The sequence below is a fragment of the Cucurbita pepo genome, chromosome 18 (genome assembly GCF_057944985.1).
Source record: "Cucurbita pepo subsp. pepo isolate OVF chromosome 18, ASM5794498v1, whole genome shotgun sequence".
NCBI classification, from domain to species: domain Eukaryota; kingdom Viridiplantae; phylum Streptophyta; class Magnoliopsida; order Cucurbitales; family Cucurbitaceae; genus Cucurbita; species Cucurbita pepo.
Genome location: NC_141815.1, coordinates 11,806,399 through 11,825,882, shown reverse-complemented (window position 1 = coordinate 11,825,882; position 19,484 = coordinate 11,806,399). Strand labels below are relative to the sequence as shown.

General features: G+C 36.0%; 1 protein-coding gene and 1 long non-coding RNA gene across 2 annotated transcripts; both read right to left on the bottom strand.

The window, feature by feature from the left end:
• Positions 1–1,410: 1,410 nt before the first annotated feature.
• Positions 1,411–2,516, bottom strand: LOC147787375 (uncharacterized). The gene is made up of 2 exons (XR_015413830.1): positions 2,420–2,516; positions 1,411–1,625 (listed from the first exon to the last, which is right to left on the bottom strand). It is a non-coding gene; the product is annotated as an uncharacterized LOC147787375 (long non-coding RNA).
• Positions 2,517–3,779: 1,263 nt separating this feature from the next.
• On the bottom strand, positions 3,780–17,970 carry DMS11 (Histidine kinase-, DNA gyrase B-, and HSP90-like ATPase family protein). The gene is made up of 20 exons (XM_023660342.2): positions 17,572–17,970; positions 11,302–11,725; positions 11,011–11,085; positions 10,761–10,795; positions 10,368–10,446; positions 10,128–10,217; positions 9,965–10,040; positions 9,649–9,727; positions 8,651–8,779; positions 7,275–7,373; positions 7,092–7,193; positions 6,864–7,010; positions 6,656–6,748; positions 5,949–6,000; positions 5,756–5,867; positions 5,395–5,609; positions 5,268–5,314; positions 4,493–4,566; positions 4,324–4,366; positions 3,780–4,184 (listed from the first exon to the last, which is right to left on the bottom strand). Exons 2-20 carry the CDS (start codon positions 11,663–11,665, stop codon positions 4,080–4,082), a joined length of 2,016 nt encoding a protein of 671 aa, XP_023516110.2. The 5' UTR covers positions 11,666–11,725; positions 17,572–17,970; the 3' UTR covers positions 3,780–4,079.
• Between the last annotated feature and the right edge of the window lie 1,514 nt (positions 17,971–19,484).

Genomic DNA, 19,484 nt, shown 5'->3' with positions numbered 1-19,484 from the left:
TCTATACCCCTAAAAATAATGTTTCATTGTTCTCCTCTTCAACCTAGATCTCACATTTTTAGATTATTTTACATTAAGTTTCTAAATTTTCAAGAGTTACATGATTTTTTTTTTAGGAAGATTAATAATAAATTATTAAATAAAAACTAGAGACCAAAAGACTAATATAAATTCACTTTCCAATAGCAAATTTTAAGACCATAACTCGAAAAAATTAAATTTTAGTAATATTATTGAATCAATCGTTTGTTTTACTAATTTTCACCATGAAGAAAAAATGTTTAATTAATCACAATATATTATTTGTAATTTTCATAAATTCATAGCAAAAAAAAAAAAAAAAAAACTTAAATGTTAAAAGATATTTTTGATGTTTTAACGAAAGAAACTCATTGGCCAACAACCATAAACTGAAAGCACCAATTATTTAGCAAAAGTTTTGCACCGAATACGACGCAACCACTTGTCTAAAAGCCACTTTTCAAAAGCACATCTCAGGATATACCAAATCCACTTTCCGATACCGAAAACCTTAAAAAGAAGAACATAAAGTAGAAGAAGAAGATGTATGCGGGAAATCTGAAAGAGAAGAACACGAAATTAGGTAAACCTCTTTCAGAAGAAGCAAACAAAGCAGAGTTCATGACTACTTTATTAGATCAATCGATCTGTGCAAAATATGGCCGTCATGTCCACAATCAAATGTCACATGCGGATGGAAGTTTTTTTGCACGTAAACAGAATATAACGAACAAATTCAAAGTGGAAATAGAAAACAAAAAGGACTTTAGAAAGCGGCGAAGAAAGCAATGAACGAAACAAAGAGGCGAAGTAGATAAAGAAAACATATGAACTAAACGAAGTTTGTGGAGTTTATATAGTGTAAGAAACGAGGCAGAATTCCTAGGGCAAAACTTTAGCGGCGAGAAGCGTGGGTACTGCCCCTGCCCCTGCCCCTGCCCCTGCCCCTGCCCGACCATGTCATGTGAGCAACTTGCCAACTTGCACTTCTTTGTTTTTGTTTTTTTATTTTTTAAATTTAATTTAATTTTAAACGTTGCGTTTTAGTGCCAATAGAATGGAAAGACAATCCTTTCCAAAAGAGGAACTCAATCCAAATCTAATTCTGGAATCCAACCGTCAATTTTGCGTAAAACCAGGGAATCGTCGAAATCAACGGTCAGAATTTATTTCTTCCTTTTAAAGTATGTTGGAAGAATATTTAATGTATAATTTTACAACATTGGAAATTTAAAATATAAGCACCATACCATATCTAGTGAGAAATTGTTAGAATGTAAATGAAAAATTGTTAGAATTATTTCTTAATTTAAAAAATAATTTGATAATTAATTGTAACACCCGCTTATCGTCAACGCGATTCACAGGAGTTACTACTGACCTCGATAATAAACTCCGACAACCAATGATAAATTTCAAAAAAAATGTTTCCAAAAACATCAAGTAAAACATTTAAAACGAGTGCTATTTAAACTTAAAACAACCGAAGTAGATTCTTGACAGCGAAAGCATAAGTACACAAAACAGACACAGACATGGATTCCCAAATAGTCCCTAGCCCGCTGGTCTCGCCCTCATCCTCGATTGGCCTGCATCAACTAAATCTGGAAAGAAAAGTTAAAAATAATTTTGATGAGTAATTAAATTACCCAGTAAGTAGCCAACTTTATCTTTCATGAATTCATAACTAATCTTTCCAGGTGTTTTTAAATTTTATTCGTCATTGACTCCTAGTTTCTCTTACTAGGGTCATCTGTTCACTAATGAGGTATCTCAGCTACCTCCAGCTTAGCATAGCAAATGTTTTTAAGTTTTATTCAACATTGACTCCTAGTTTCTCTTACTAGGGTCATCTATTCATTAATGAGGTATCTCAGCTACCTCCAGCTAGGTTACTGACTCTCTCTCGATATGCTTATCTAGAATTTTCGGACTCGTATGTAAGACTCGCTCTCGGTCAAATACGGCCCGTCTACTAATTGCTCTGGCGGCCTGTTTATCTCATATACCAACGGTCAGGAGTACTCATGCTCCCTGACTTAGCACACAGCGCGTTGGCCAGGAACTCCGCGGGAATTAGTAGACTATCATACTCATATAAATAAGCCATAGCTCAACAACCAATAAGCATATCTTAGAGTCATAACCTTTCTATTAACATGCATAACATACTCACAGTTACTGCATGTTTTCATACATGTATCATGTTCAACACATAGAACATTCTGACAATCATTTATATCATGCTTACATCACTGGCAAGCAGTCACAATATACAATAAACGCTCAATATCATCAAAGCTCATCATAACATATTAAGCTCTTAATCAGGTAAACAACATACTCACATGTTGTAAAACAAGTTAAGAACTAGTTCAAAGGTCGATACGCTACTTACCTGGTTTCGAATCCCTTTCTCTCTTGATTGTACATTTAATAGGGTATTTCAACACAATTCCTTCCGATTAGACCTATATTTCACCATTTTCAAGGTAAGTATAGATCAATCTAGGTAGAACAGGTCAAAACAAATCGAACGGGACAAACCGGGAACCCAAAATGATGCTTCACGCGCCCTCACGCACCCTTACATCCTCGGTGTGTCTGTCCCACGCGCCAGGAGCACTCCCAGTCACACACCCAGTCGCGGCCCTCACGCGCCTGCGTGTCGTGCACGCGCTTCTTCTTCTTCCTTGCGTTTTCTGAAATTTTTCCCATCCTTTCTGTTAATACCTACTATATCCCGAAGCCATATCCTCCTTCTACGATTCGAATTTCATCCTGATTCCTTCTACAAATTTATAGATCTCCTTATTACGATTCTAACAAGCCCTATTTCATAACTCATTATACAATATGAACCAAGATATCGAGATTTAAAGGTTCGGTGATATGGGTTTTTCGTTACCTTTGCGACAACCGCTTAAATCAGCTTAGTTCAGAGCTTCAATGGTTGAAAAGCCTTCACAATCGTCTCCCCATCCTCAGGTTTGCACGTTGTCACAACAAACGCCAAAGAACCCTAAGGTTTTGCCGGAAAACACGGATTATAACATTCTCTGTTTTCTGTTTCCCTCTTCCTCTGTTCCTTCGATAATATTTGGTGCTTCCTCGTCGGCCTTGCCAACGCCAACCACCACCACCATCCATAACACTAACACAAAATAAAACCACCCTTCTTCATCCCACACCTCCATCTTCCTCTCTTTTCTTTCTTTTCCCTTCAATCCACCTGTCCATTCTTCCGTTCTCCATGGCAGCAGCTTCAAGCTGCTGCTGTCTTTTTCTTTTCTTTTTTTTTTTTTTTTTTTTTAATTAATTAATTTATTTTTATTTTTATTTAATTTATTTATTTATTATTTTCGGGTTATTACATTAATATATACCCCGAATTTGAAAGTTTTAAATAATAGTCTTAACCTTAAAATATATATTAAAAAATTTTAAAAATAAGGGTCAACGGCTAGTTTAGTATTGTTTTGGCTTCTCTCCTCTCCTCTTCTTGAACCAGTTAAATTTGATTCTCCTGTAAAGGTTCAAAATACATCCCGACCGAAAAGAAAAGAGAGGATAGAGAGAAGGTACATTTTCCCTTTTCAACGCGAAGATGTCGAACAGAATGAGTTGGCATAGATCTCTACTTGAAATCACAACATATAGTTTTTATTTATATTTAGAAAACAATGAAAACCATAAATGAAAAAAGATGCCCAATTCATATATATATATATACCAATAACAGTGATAAGTAACAAGAATGTTAGAAATTTTGGTTAGTATTACAAGGTGGATTTTCATGTCTGTACAAGTGGGAAATTTTCCCGTCAAGGAAACCGACATACGATAGCCAACAAAAACAAATTGTAGGAAACTATTTTCAAAGCTGAGGGGGAAATGAAGGGGGAGTCCCATATAGATGGCCATGGGAAGAAGGGTAGTCGGCCATGTATGTATAGAAACTATATCATCATATTTCTTGGTTTTTAGATACAGGGTTATGTTATCCAATTCCAAAGGGTAGCCTAAACACACAAAAAGTGAACCCAATGACTGTACATTTATACAATGCCTTCAACCTTCACTGCTTCCATAGATTTTAACTCATCCAACAGCCGCTGGATCTCGAGTTTGACTTCCCGTACGTCGCTCCTAATTTGCGTTGCCTGCACATGTGACAATTACAGGAATTTTCTGGCGAATAAGATAAGAAGTCCATACAATAGCATATTTTCAACTTACTACAAGGTCAAAACAGAGAGTTCTAGTTTAAAACGATCATTTGAAAACCGTTCCACTTTATACCTTGAGATTAAGTTCTTCCTTCCGCTTTTCATAGTCTGAACATCTACACAAAGAGGGGAAAAATTAGTGCGTTTTAAACTTAACAGTTCATTTTCTGCTGATCTGAGACTTCTGGATTAGATAAAGTTTATTTCTGAACCATCAAAATATACTTCCTCTATTAACTTACTTTGCACGGAGCTTCCTATTTTCTTCCAACAAAATAATAGCCTGCTGATTTTTCGGTTGATTAGCACGAACAGACTGCAAGGACAAAACATTAAAGTTAATTTGTTTCTCATATAAAAGTTGAAAAATAGCCATGTCCAAATTGTGTGCATTTAAAATATGATGCAAAGAAAAGAACCACTGCAGGAAGTGATTATCAATTCCTACTTTGGTTTAAACAGAACTAGCTTGATGGATAGGACGTTTATAGATAGGAATAGGAAGGCCAACTACTACTGATAAAACTCAATAAGCTAAAGAGTCCAATCCCACGTTGGTTGGAGAGGGAAACGAAAAATTCTTTATAATGGTGTGTATACATCTCCCTAACAGACGCATTTTAAAACCTGGAGGGAAAAGCTCAAAAAAGACAATATTTGCTAGCTGTAGGCTTAGGTAGTTACAAATGGTATCAGAGCTAGACACTGCACAGTGTGCCACCGAGGACGTCAGGTCCCTAAGGGAAAGTTGGGGGATCGAGAGATCCCACATTGGTTGGAGAATGGAACGAAACATTCTTTATAAGGATGTAGAAACCTCTTCCTAACATACGCATTTTAAAACCTTGAGAGAAAGTCCAAAGAGGACAATATCTGCTAGCGGTAGGCTTGGGCTGTGCTCATTACACTTGCATGAATTACATAGAGAGTACTTGAATAACACAATGGAAAGGGAAACGATGAGCTAAAGTGAAAAATAATAAAAAATGCAGAATAATTTGTCCAAAGCCATTTCACCTGTTCATCTTCTACCAAAACATCTGCCTTTCTTTTGTTACATACTCCTGCACCAACAAAAAGCTTTAGAACAATAGAAAGAGGACATTAAATAATGTGAAGAACAGATGTTGGACTAACAAGGTACCTTCTCTAGATTTTCCCTGTGCTTCCAGTGTACATTGTTCAGACCTCCCACGTGCTCTTTCTCTACCCTCTGTGACCGTAACTGGAAAGCATTGTTTCAATATGTGAGGATTTTCTGTACCAGCAGGTACAGTGATGCTGGATGGTATCTGTGAGGATGATGTCACGCGAAGTTGTTTCTTAACACAATACCCAAGGAGTCCACAATGATAATCCCTGCCAAATAATTAGGAAAAATGATGGGGTGACCGAAACACTCCTAAAAAATACTAAAGCCAAGTTACGAATGCCTCCATTAATCAAATTACAGAAATGGAAACAAATTGGTCTTCATCGCCTTAAATTTTTAGCAATTAGCATACCAGTACTCCCAAGTCATCTCTTTCAAACGAGTTTCAAGTTTCTGGAAAAGAGAAGTTCTCTCAAAGTCTTGTTTATTATGTGTAGGCTCAATAAAATTTGCTTCGAGAACACCTTCAGATATAGACGAATATCAATGACCATCATCAGCTCACGTGTCAAAAAGAAAGGAAATTCCGAAAGCAAATGCCCTACCAGCAACGCCTCTTCCTCTATTGTCTGAATAGCTCACAACCCTCCAAAACGGCTGCAAATGACATAAAAAGGAATTAGCTTGATGCATTGCGTAAATGTAAAACCAAATATGGAATAATAACCCATAATTAATCTATACACAGAATTAAACATATGCAGGCAATTAAAAGATGATGTTAGATTGTAAGAGACAATCAAGAAATTATGAGAAATTTTCACAAAAGTTTATAGAACTCGAATAGATTACTTCCACAATAGCATGATTAACATATATTTCAAAGGTAGCATCTATTTTTAAAAGATATTTGATGTAACAATATCATCTTTATTTTCATAAAAATATATACAAAGAAAGAACCAGGATTGAATCTTACACCAATCTATACAGACCAATACACAAGTAACGAGAAATAGTAAGATCTGAAGGTGCCAAAGATGAGAAAGAAATGGGCGTTGTGCCTGATCAATGATCATGAAGAAAATTTTAAAATTTTAGCTTAAATATTGAAAAAGAAGTACCATACTCATTTTTAAACAAAGAACTAACATATTAATAAGAAAAAGAAAATCAGCCAGAAACATATGAAATGGAAAAAAATAAACAAAAAGAAAAAGAAGCTCTAATGGTTAAAATGAGGAAGGGGGAGGAACGATGATATGCTTTTGGTTAGAAAAAGGTAAAGAACAAAAAGTGAAAGGAAACTTACCAGAATCAAACGATTTTTGTGGTACACATTAAAACCGTGTATATTGACATGTGGGGCCTCCTTCAGGAACCCAATTGTAGTAACAACCACACCCTGAATAGTAAAATTACTACATTACCATATACCAAAAGAGGAGGGTTGGAGCAGTTATCAGACAAAAGATTAGTAAAAAACAAACAAACAAACATGACTAAAAGATTAACACTACCTCTACAAATCCACCACATTGAGGCTTATACAAAATGTATTCGATAAATTTGAGATCATCGGCAAGATTACGATGCAGAACAGCCTTCCCACGCAATACTATTTTGAAATTCTCTGATATCCGCAAGTACAAGATGGATAAATATTCCTGAGAAGCATCGAGTGTAAGTACAAAACTTGAGTCCTACAAAAATGGAGCTGTAATATTCATTTTGCAACTCAAGCTTACACGAAGAGAATATTGCAATTGATTAGCAATGTGCTGCTCACAGATTGCCTTCGATGCACGGAGAGTGTCAATTTTTTTAATATCTCTACCAATGTAAATGTCCTGTTACCACAGAATAGAAAAATCGTCCCAATTAATTAAACAGTCAATTAAAAGAAGAAAAACAAAAGGATGCAGTTGAACCTCTGGATCTGTATCAAAGTCCAGCTCCATTCTGCGGTCTCCATTATACCACAAATTATAGATGATTACTTTTGTGCCATGCGATCCAATATCATCAAACTGCCATCAGAGTCAAAATGTACATATGTTGATGCACCATTGAGAAGCTTTCAATAGCTTAAAAAATAGCCATCAAAATTGGTTTGTACTAGAGAGCTGCTAAAATATTTCCTTACAATTAAAGATGTTCAATGGCAAAATAATACAGCATACCTTACAACTTGCAAGTTTTTAGAGCATACACAAATACACTATAGAAATTATTCATTAGTTTGAATTTTCACACCTTCATATGATGTTAAGGAGAGACAGTGAAAGAAAAAGACACTAGTTTTATAACCCTAATCAATGGTGTGTAAGAAAGATACTGTCCCTTGTACTACCAAGAGATAAGAAACTTGGGAGGCATCATCAAAAGCAATATTGTTCATGGGGATAATAATGAAAATAAAGCAACATGCTGCCGGTAAGGAAGATATTTCAAGAGGCCACCGGGATAGAAGTTTAAATAAAAAATCAGCTTTAAGGGAAGTCCTAGTCAGCTTCCAATTGGCGTAACTTCCAAAGACATAACTACGGTGTTATGGTCAAGGCTATTTTGTGGGTTATTTGGAAGGAGAGCAATGACAGAATCTTTAAAGATAAGTTCAACTTTTGTTAATTTGTGTGAGCTTGTTCAATCCATGACTTCCAATTGGCGTAGCAATAACAAGTCTTTTGTAACAATTCTACTTTCAACATTAAATTAGATCGGAAGGTGTTATTTTATTCTTCTGGTCTATTGTTTCTTTATTAAAACAAAAACAAAATATAAAGTAAGAATAACAATAAAAAAAATTTAAAATTGCAGATAGCTATCTGGAAGGCTGCCGAAGAAAGTTTTTCCCCTGTGGACAATGTTTCTTAGAGGATCGAATACTAAAAAAGATTAAGAAGAAAACTAGTGTTTTATGTCATGGCACCAAGGAAAATGCTGAACATATATTCCTCCATCGCTATTACATAAATGTTAGGAGTTCTTGTTTGGAAATTTACAAGTCATGAGTTCTTTGAAAAAACGCAAAGAACGTAATTCATCTGTTGTGCGGCCATGATATGAGTACGAAAAGGAGGATCTTGCATGTATATGCTGTAAAAGAAAATCTATGAACTGGATCGAAAAAAACTCCAGATTATTCAACGCAAAGGGAAAGGATTAGGATGAAACTAAGTTATTCTTTTTCAAGGCTAATCTTGGTTCTACAGCAACTAGAACAAAATCAATGTAGTTCAATGTCAAAACAAGCTTAAGAATCCAGATTAAATTAGGGAACAAAAGGCAGTTGAAAACATCTTACTTGCTTAAGAAGTTCAGCTTCTGATGAGTATGGCGACCACTGCAGAAGTATGGAAAGGTTAGACATAAAATGCTCCTTGCCATGCAAAATTTCCATTTTGCCACTTGCTTTGTTATATTCATAATCTACCTGCAGTACAAACAAGAAACATCACCCAACAATCCCCAAGGTAGTTCGCGAAATGGCACTCCCACAAGAAATAAATACTAAGGTCATCCCAACGGAGGAACAATGAATTGAGAAAAAAAAAAAAAAAAAAAAAAAAAAAAACCGAAGAGATAGCTATCCAAATGTTTTTACAGGCCCCTCGACTCCCCACTTGAAGCCACTCAAAAGGGGTGAGAATCATACCTAGAAACAACCATTCTATACCACAATGTATCGATCTCAATGAAGACAGACACAACCATTTGGTCAAAAGAGCCTCGTGACGTAATCTAAAACTCCCAATACCCAAACATCCAAGGTCAATAGGCTTTAAGACCACCTCCTACTAAACTAAACAAGAACCTCCTCCCACGTCGACCCCCCTTCCCACAAAAAAATTATAATCAACCTCTCGAAATATTTGACAACCTGAGATCCCCTAAACAAAGATTTGAAAACTTCTTTCCAGCCCCATCATAACATTTACATTCATTGCCTTCTCCTCTTGTTGCCAGGCTCTTTCTCATACATTCACGATTCATTGGATTTTAATTACGCTACCAAAAACCCCTATATTAGGTTTCATGTGGCCACCCCTTTAAAGACAAAGCAAAGTTCTTACGATTTATGCTAAGACGGCTTTTTTATGATGCTAGATGCCATACCCTCAGCTGGATATAAGTTTTTATTGTTCATCTTTTTCCTCGAACATGCAAAACATCAGAATGGTAACATAGCATTTGAAGCAGACTAAAAAATTAACTTCAACGCATAACCAAATATAATGACGAAACAATAGCCAGAAAAAGATATAAGCTACATAGAACTGTTTAATGAGAAAGTGAAATTACCATAGGCACTACAATTCTGTTGTAGCCTGAACGGCTCAAAAATGTATAGGATAGAAGACCAATGCTCCGCGTTGATACCCTGAAACATGGAAAATGAACCTCATTTAAAAGAAGGAAAAAAAGTCTAGCGTTAATCCCATTTTATCAAATAAGTTACAAAAAAGAATAAAAAATATAAGTATATTATTCACAATCATCTATCAAATCAATAAGATGGAGACGTTCAATGATCGTTAAAAGATATACCACCGTTTATAGCCAATACTAAGATATTCATGTGTACAATTTGTAAAACACATCAAATTTGGAGCCAAACCTATTATTCACGTGTCGACTGAAGACAATGACATCTGCACCAAGTCTCATAGTGCTTGTTTTGAAACCATTTCCATCTGGAAGGCTACAAGTGAACCAATAAATGCAATAGGGAAGAAAGAGCTTAAAATGTAAGCTTATAAAATGATTGCAAATTTCCATACATTGTCCAATAGCTGATTTTGACTTCTTATCTGAAAATCCAAAACTCATACACCTCCTCATTGCTTCAGGATCCATTCCACCTCCATCATCTAGAAAAAGTGGTCAAATTTTGAAAGTGTAACTATTAGGCAGTCTAATCTACATATATAGCAAAGTTGAACAGATTAAATGATAAGGGTAACCTAATAGAAAATATAAACTTGATACCAAAAGGCATGGGGACAATTTGATGACAGTACCTTGAATTAACAAAGCAGGACTTCCATCTCTTGCATTCAAGATTTTATCCACATTGACAAAGGTAGCTCCATTGGGGATCTATCCATTACATAAAATAAGAGTAAGAATTTAATCGTAGACAGAAAAACACACCAATACCTCAATTTAATAAGATTAAAACCGAAAGTGCTTTATTTGCAATTAATAAGTGATCAACAAGCACTTGAAATATAGTGAAAAATATGCCGAATCAAAGTTTTATTTAGAAAGGTGGGGCTACAGGGAGGGGAAGAGAAATGGAAAAATGGTCAACCAAGAAAAATAAGATAATATCCAAAGTAAAAACCTTGTTTAATAAATTTTAATTAAAATTAAACAAGTATATTGCAAAAAGACTCGTGCAAGAAAATCACCTCATCAACAGCATTATCAAGCAGCTCTGCAACAGCTGGAAACAGAAATAAAAAGAAAATTTGGTTATTTATTTATAAGAAACAACTGAATAGAAAGGATGTTTGATGTCAAGAAACAATTGGGAGATTGTTTCCTTGAACGCTGATTTGTATCTTTTCATCAAGCGATCAAAAGAGGATTGAGCTAATTGAATTGATTTCACCAAATAAAATACATACAAAAATGTAAACAAACAAAACAGTTCAATACCTCCAAAGGCCCATTTGTGTGAAGTAGCATTCGAATGAAGGAACATAGGGTGGACATGGAGATGGCCTTTGGAACCTGCCATCAAGGTGAAAGACCATCAGAAACAAAAGTGAATCCAATGGCTCCTCACAAGGCCATCTAAATAAAAAGTTCAATCCTGCATTACTTTGAAATGACTACTATTTTTCCGATCCAAGATAAGATGATTTTTCAGACCATAATAAAACTGGGAAAAATCACAATATTTAAACTAAAATATGGTGAATCTGATATGGCAAAATGGAATAGTACTTTGAACAGTGACTTTAGCAGCAACTGCATCATCATAGTTGCCAGCTTTCCAGAACTGTCGACAAACTGGTGCAGGACACAAGGGAGATGGGGATGTAAGGCCAGAATCATCAGCTGGAGATGGCACCTGATCCAATATACTAGAGCTACTTTGACCAGCACTCAAAACATTGGGGCTCCTATTTTCATCAAATCTTTGACTGACAAATTCAGTATTTGGTTTTTCATGTTTGATGACATTTTTCTTCGTGTGCTCTTTTGGTAGCATCACAGCCCCAACAACATCTGGCTCCAACTTCACGGCTTTCAGGTTTGATCCTTCCTCATCATCACTTGACAAGTCCACAATGTCAGCTGATATCATCCTGAGCAAGACACAGAAGGGTTGTTCTAGTCAAGCCAAAAGTGCTACCACACGTGTATCCTAATAAACAATAACAACATGATATTAGTTTATAGTTGTGCATAAGAGGACTCAAAGAAGATACAAAGCATGAGGCTTGAAAAAACTTATCCACAGGTAAATTAACCAAAACATAAAATTGGCTTTAGAGAGAGTTGCCCTCATTAGTTTGCCCATTTTGTCATATTCTTGGTCGGAAGGCAGGGGACGACTTGGACCACATTCTTTGGGGATGTGAGTTCACGAGATCCATTTGTAATTCTCTCTTTCAAACATTTGACTTATGCTAGCTCGTGATTAAGCCAAAGGATCCTTTGGTCATTTTGGAAATGCCAAAAGAAATAGAGAGACAAGAGTAGAGATATCATCATGGCACCAAGTCTTGTTAATTTCAATCCAGAGGTGTCTTGCATAAAAAACTAGAAGACTAAGCTCTAGCATAGAGCTGTGTCTTGCATAAAGAAACTAGAAGAGTAAGCTTTAGCATGGAATAGCTGGGATACATGTATAACCATGTAGTTCACCCCTAAGAGCTTCAGTGTTGATACAAGAATGACAAAGCTCCCATACAAAATTCTTGCCTTAATGGGATAAGGGCCGGACCGTATAAGCTGGTTAAGATCTTCTTTGGTACACGAAGATAGACAAAGCCTTGGGCATAAATAAAAGCGATCTTGAGGATAAGATGACTAAGAAAGCTTAAAAAAATTGAAAGCTACTACTTGTACCAACAAAATGTACCTTCCTTTTCGGTAGCTCAATCATAAAAACTACAAAGTTAAGAGAGTTCTATATGAAGCAATTCTATGTTGGGTGACCCCAAGAAAACTTTCCTAAGAAGCATGTGAGTGAAGACAAAATCTGTTGAAATGACTCATGTTGATTTGTGGAGATAATTTCACTCTTAGAAGCGAGAAGTAAAGCGATCATGTCACGAGAGATACAAGGGAATGTCAGGGCAAATAGATATCGATTTCGAATTTCGAATTTGGTCCAAATCCAGGACATAGAGGCATTACAAAATGATGTAAGAGCAATACTTCTCCTGGTAGGATGTGGTTCAGGGACGAACCGAGGCGAAAGACAGTGGGTATGTGACACGAGTAAAGGAGGAGTACACGAACGAACCAATGCCACATCCGAATGAGAACAATCCTGAAGATGAAATGGATGAGAAACGCATAAAAGAATTGAAAATTATTGTCTATACCAACAATGTGCACCTTATTTTTCGGTGACTCAATCATAAGAACTCCAAAGTTAAGTGTGCTTGAGAAATTCTATGTTGCATGACCTCTTGGAAATTTTCTTAGACAACATAAGAGCCAAGACAAAGCATGCTGAAAGGACTTATGTTGGTTAATGTGAATAGTTTTCACTTTTAAAAGCAAGAAGTCACTTGACCATGTCATAAAGAATGCAGGAAAATGTTGAGGAACACAGGCACCGTATCCAAAATTTGAATCCTAATACAAATCACAGGTATGGGGCGTTTCAATATCTTTTGAGTTAATCAATAAGCTAGGTAAAGTATAGGAGCCATGGGGCTAGCGTCGAGTAGGTGAAACAAGTTGAGGTGACTAAACTAGTAGGTTAGAGGGACAATATGACTTATAAGGCATGGCATCCTTTTTGAGTTGTCGTGTACCAGGGTTAAAAATTATGCTTTGTGCTAGTAGGGGAGGGGAAGGTTTGGGAGGACAATCATCCATTATGATGTTTGATACAACAGTCAAATTTAAGGTTAAGGTCTGAGACTTGATGGTAAGAAGCGTGAGTAGCCTATTCTTGAGGAAAAGTGCAAGATTTTGGAACCAACATGTGAGTAATGCAAGAGGATCCAATGGTGACACATAGTGAGACTACTTCTTCCGCCATAAGAGGTGCTTTGCCATGCAATCAAAAACTTGACTGGATGATTAACGACAAAAAAAATGTGTCAATATTGACAATAACGATAGAGCAAGCTGAAGATGGGACGACGGGACGACAGTGACGGGTAAAAAAAAAAAACAAGAAGAAAATCCCTTAAATTTGATGCTAACCTACATCATGTCTATTATGATGGCAATCTTGATATAACCTCCACATTCACCACCGATGTTCTTGAACACCTCCATGCACCATTGGTCAATTGGTAAATTTCAAACCTTCATCCATCCTCGAAACAAGTGGACTTTAAGATACTTAAAGCAAACATCTTAGCTCCATTGCCCAATTTCCCCATATACGTCCCACCACAATCTTTGATATTTATCTTCAACTGCAAGTATGGCCTTGTCCGATTGTAAAGGGTTGATGGACCCAAAATTGTTGACTTATTGTTGCAAGGCTCTTCAAACCTCATCCCAATCATCATGAAAGAGTTGGCTTAAAAATAAAAATAATATTAAAATATTAAAAAAAAAATTGCTACGCATAGGACGTCAAAGGAGTACCGAAGTTATGTCTAGGTGGTGACCTTGAAGGCTTGGCCTAAAAAGTATCTTCAAAAACTCTCTAAGAGCCAGAAAGATGTGTCTTAGAATTTTTTTAAAAATGTTGGAAATTTCTGAGCCAATATCATGAGTGTGTTCCAAGATTCTTTTTTTAAGAATGGAGTTATCCATGGCAACCTAAACGAGACATGCATTTGTTAGATAATTAAAGAAACTAGATGCCTGCATTGTTGCAGACTTTTGTCCTATAAGTATAACAACTGGACTATATAAAAGCATAGCAAGGGTGTTATAAGAACATCCAAAAAGGTTCTCCCTTTCACAATTACTGGGAAACAAGCAGCTTTCATAAAGAGGCGACAATTCCTCAATGCATCTCTCATGGCAAATGAACTTTTCTCGAACTTGACTTGAAAAGGGCCTTCGACAAGGTCAATTGGACTTTCCTCGAAACATTCTTGTAGTAGAAAGCTTTGGCTCAAAATGGCAGGGTGGATAAAAGGATACATCTCATCCACAAACTTTTCCATCATCATCAATGGAAGACCGAGAAGGAAGAGATTTGTCACACAGGGTCTTAGACAAGGGGATCCACTGTCCCCTTTTCTTTTCAAGATGGTAATGGATTATCTCAGTCACCCACAGACAAGCAAAGTACAAAATGCAGATAAAAGGTTTACAGATTGACAACAAGCCATAAGCATCAACCACCTTTAGTTCGTGGATGACACAATCCTATTTTCTGACTTGACAAATGTCTCCTCCATAAAAAATAAAAAAAAAACGTGATCAAGACAGTAAAAACCATCGAAGGATTCTTTGGACAAAATATCAATCTCCAAAAAAAATATAGAATATGGCCATCAGTAGACTATTGAAGAATTGGCTAACATATACAGATGTAAAAAGGGTGAATGCAAAAATATGTACCTAGGATTACCCTTAAAAGGAAACCACAAACTTTTTACCTTATGGAAGAGTATTATTGAAAAAATAGAAAGAAGGTTGCCAACATGATCATCATGTTATTATTACTTCAAAAGGCGAACGACCCACACTATTACAAGCCAAACTATCCAACATCCTCACTTGCTACACGTCTCTATTCGAAATGCCATAAAAAGTTGCTAGGATATAAAAAGAAAAAATGTCTTGTGGAGAAAACTTAGAAAGCCTAAATATATTACTATATGCAAAAATCAACCCCCTCCATCTTCTATCTTCTGCAAAAGACGCTGAAAGTACATAAAGAAACATCAAAACCTCATCACGAACCAAATTCGCCATGGGATGAGTGATGGAGGAACCACATCATTCTGGATCGACCCATGGGTTGAAAACACCACGCTAGCCTTGCAGTACCCACTTTTGTACAGACTCTCTCACAGCAAAAGAGTCACGATCAAAGAAACATAAAATTTGTCAACAAAATTCTGGAATCTAAAGCTTGGTAGGAACCTAGAGGATAAGGGAGCAAATGAGCCGAATGTCTTAACCTTGCCACAATGATATTGTCAAATAAAGCAAACTCATTGACTGGCTTCCCAGCACTGACGAGGTCTTAACTACAAAATTCTTGATGATGAACATAGGAAAAAAAGTAGAAGTAATAACTTCTACACTAGCAAAGATAGTATGGAAATTACATCACCTAAAAAAGTGAAGTTCTTTCTTTGAGAAATAGTGCATAAAGTCTTTAGCACGAGTGAAAATCTACAAAAAAAAATGTCTTACCTGACTCTATTTCCAAATTGGAGTCCCATTATGCAAGAAAAAAAATAAACAGAACCACTTTTTGTGCAATGTAGATATGCTCAGAATTTCAGGAAAACGATTCTCAATATCTTCAAATGGCATCTCACAATTCCAAGGGAGGTAAAGGATTTGTTGGACATGGTCTTAATGTACCAACTTTTCAAGAATGCAAAAACTCTACTGCAAGAAAACTTAAACATGAATTTCTTTTCGAATCTGTGGAAAGAAAAAAATCAAAGAATATTCGCGGAAAAGACACAGACTTGTACAAAACTCTTCGACACTGTTGTTTATCAAGCTATCTCTTGGCGTAAACTGTCTAATATTGTTACTTTCTATAATTATATCTTTTTCACTGTAAATTGGAAGGAATTTTGTAAACATCATGGATATTACATCCTTTTTGTAAATTTCAATCATCAATGATATTGTGAGATACCACATTTGTTGGAGAGGGGAACGAAACATCCTTATAAGTGTGTGGAAACCTCGACTTAGTAGACGCGTTTTAAAAACCTTTAGGGGAATCTCGAAAAGGAACACCAAAAGAGAACAATATCTGCTAGCAGTGGGCTTGGACTATTACAAATAGTATCTAAGCCAGACACCGGATGGCGTGCCAACGAGGACTCTAGGCCCCCAAGGGGGGTGGATTGTGAGATCCCACATTGGTTGGAGAGGGGAACGAAGCATACCTTACATGGACGTGAAAACTTCTCCCTAGTAGACGCGTTTTAAACATCTTGAGGAAAACCTCGAAAGGAAAAGTCTAAAGATGATAATATCCAGTAGCGATGGGCTTGGGCTATTATAGATATTATCTCCTACAAAAATATATATATATATATATATCTTTGCAAGATGAGTTGGAATTAATGGTGGTAGATTGGTGACGATTGAGGTCTTTGAGAGGGATGTCCAACCAAATTTAATCTCCCAATTGGGTACAAATGAGTATATTTAACCCACCATTCACTCCAAACTTCACAATCTCGACATAATGTCCTTAAAGATTGGATATCTTCTCCACCCAAAGCACTTATTCAACAAGACGAGTTTCCTTGAAAACTTTCTAGTTTGGTGGTGCTTCAAGAAGAGTAGAGATGTTAACAAAGGTGATAATATTTCCTCAAGTTGAGAGTAAAACATATTTCCATGGGGGATGTTGCCAAAGTTACCGCTCAAACGAAGGGGTAACACCCGATGCCAATGGTTCAAATAATATTTTGGAATCTAATTTGACATCTATTGATCTTGGCATTCCCTGCAACAAGTCATACCATCGCTTTTAAGAGTAAAGATTCTCCCCACAGACCTTTTCCGCACGGTTTTTCCTCACTCACAGGTCTTTTAGGAGGTTACCCAAAGTCTTTAGGAGGTTACCCAAAATAAGATTGCTTCAAACTAAGCCTACTTAACTTTAGAGTTTTGATAATTGAGTCCCCTAAAAGAAAATTACAAGCAAATTGTACTTTTTGATAGAACATGAACTTTAAAGTTAAGTGTGCTTAGCTTATAATAATTCAATATTTGGTGACCTACTAGGAATCTTCCTAAAAAGTATATGAGTGAGCCCATTTTTCATTTAAAAAAAAGGTAGGAGATCGAATGATCAACCTTTGAAATACTAATTAGTGTGATAATTGGTGTGGGATCGTAAGAGAGAGCACGAACCTTAATGAAGAAATTGAACTTGTCGTGAAAGAAAGACTAGAAAGCCTATCTTTAGGGCAAGCGGCAATTCTAGCCGCTGGACGTTTGCTTTCTGCTATGGGAGAAGCATAACGAACGGCATGAAGCGCCTGGAGATGAAGTGAGCAGCCAATTTCCAGTCTAGAATCAATCTTCCGATGGTCGGATTGAACAAACGACGATAAATAAGAAAGAAATGACGTTTTCAGTAATGTCAAACAATACTACTCAAAGACAATCCGGCGAGATGCGACTGGAGAGAGCAGCTGACATTTGCACGCATGCCGTCCGGCGACCGGCGGATGAAGAAGAGAGCGATCAAGAGGTTTGAACGCTTGCAAGCGGCGGAACAGCAGGGTGAAACCGACATCTAGGGCAAAAGTTATGAGTTATAATATTTATAGTTGAATCTTCGAGAAGAATCTTTATTTTTGTCTTTTGCACCTAATAATTTTACTAAATTTCGATTCTTTCATGATCAATAATTAGAAGTTAAATTTTACTATAAATTTAAATTTATATTCGATATTTGATTTTCCTAACATTTAGATAATATTTCATAATTAATAATTAGAATCACAAATTTGCATGTGATTGTCAGGGTATTCATTTGTGATGCAGTATGTTATGTTATTTATTTGTCGTACATTGCTTCTAAAGTAATACCATTCTCATGAACTAATATTAATACATTTCTCCACCCAACTACACAATCAAGTTATGTATTAGAAGCTCGATCAACATAAAATCGTCAAAAATTAAATATATTTACGTTTTGAATTTGTATAATTGAATTATCAAAAATTAAATATGCACTTCGTCGATATAGATATTAAGTTTCAATTATTTCAAGTATTTATCATTTGTGACGATGGTGCCAAAAAATTGGATCAGGATGACCCTAGTATTCCTCTACATCTTATAATCGAGTTATCGAAAATAAATATATACTTTGTTGATTTAAATAATAACTTTTAATTATTTTAAGTGTTTATCCGTTATCATATACTCATAATCCCTCCCATTCATATGTAATATTAATTCATTTATGCACCCCTCGTTTACTCAGGCGTCACGTGTTTACCAATTTATGTCTTGGTTCGTCATCAAACCACACCTTGCTGGGAGACATTTGCTAGGATTCAACACTTGATGGGCCCGACATTCATCTACATTGTTTATGACATAGTTATGTTACTTGTTGCTTCTAAGAGTGAAGGTTGTTCTCATAGACTAATGCACTGTTTGTGGCACAAGTGTGTGTGTGCGCACGTCCGATTCAAATGTGATATTCGTTTATTCAGGTACCTCTCATTTTACTTGTTTTGATAGCTCACCATCCTGAATATCCTCTCCAGCAATTCGTTTTCCAGAGACCTAAGAAAACTTCCATTAAAGAGGAGCGCGAAACAAATCGTTGCATAGAGTCTTAGCGATGCTTGTCCTTCAACCCCACAACTACGCCATAGGAGTTCACAAGCAAGAGCAAGAAGAAAGAATTAAAAAAAAAAAAAAATTCATCACAGAGCTATACATGTACAGGTGAAGAGAAACTTCAAAGCTATGTATTTCTCAATTGCAGCTTCAAAACCTGAAGTCACCCACAAATAAAATTAGGGATAAGTAAAAAGATGAATTGTGAAGGTCAGCCAAGTGGGGGTGTCAACCTCATATGTTGAGTCGTCATTAAAACCACATAAACCGCTAAATGTGCCAATATTGCTCTTCTAGTTAACGGTCGTTCGATTCTTTATAAAAAACATTTTTTAGGTCCACGGAGTATATTAAAATTTAGTTCTTAGAAACATATTAAATTAACTAGAAAATGAACTTACCCATATATAAAAGAAACGTACTAAAATAAAATAATTTATGAAGGACAAATTTGTAATTTA

Excerpts from the sequence above, each read along its gene's own strand:
- DMS11 (XM_023660342.2), bottom strand. The coding sequence starts at position 11,665 with ATGATATCAGCTGACATTGTGGACTTGTCAAGTGATGATGAGGAAGGA. Across the intron at positions 10,218-10,367 it reads TCCTGCTTTGTTAATTCAAG|ATGATGGAGGTGGAATGGAT; the intron begins GTACTGTCATCA and ends CACTTTTTCTAG. Across the intron at positions 9,728-9,964 it reads AGTCGACACGTGAATAATAG|GGTATCAACGCGGAGCATTG; the intron begins GTTTGGCTCCAA and ends TCCATGTTTCAG.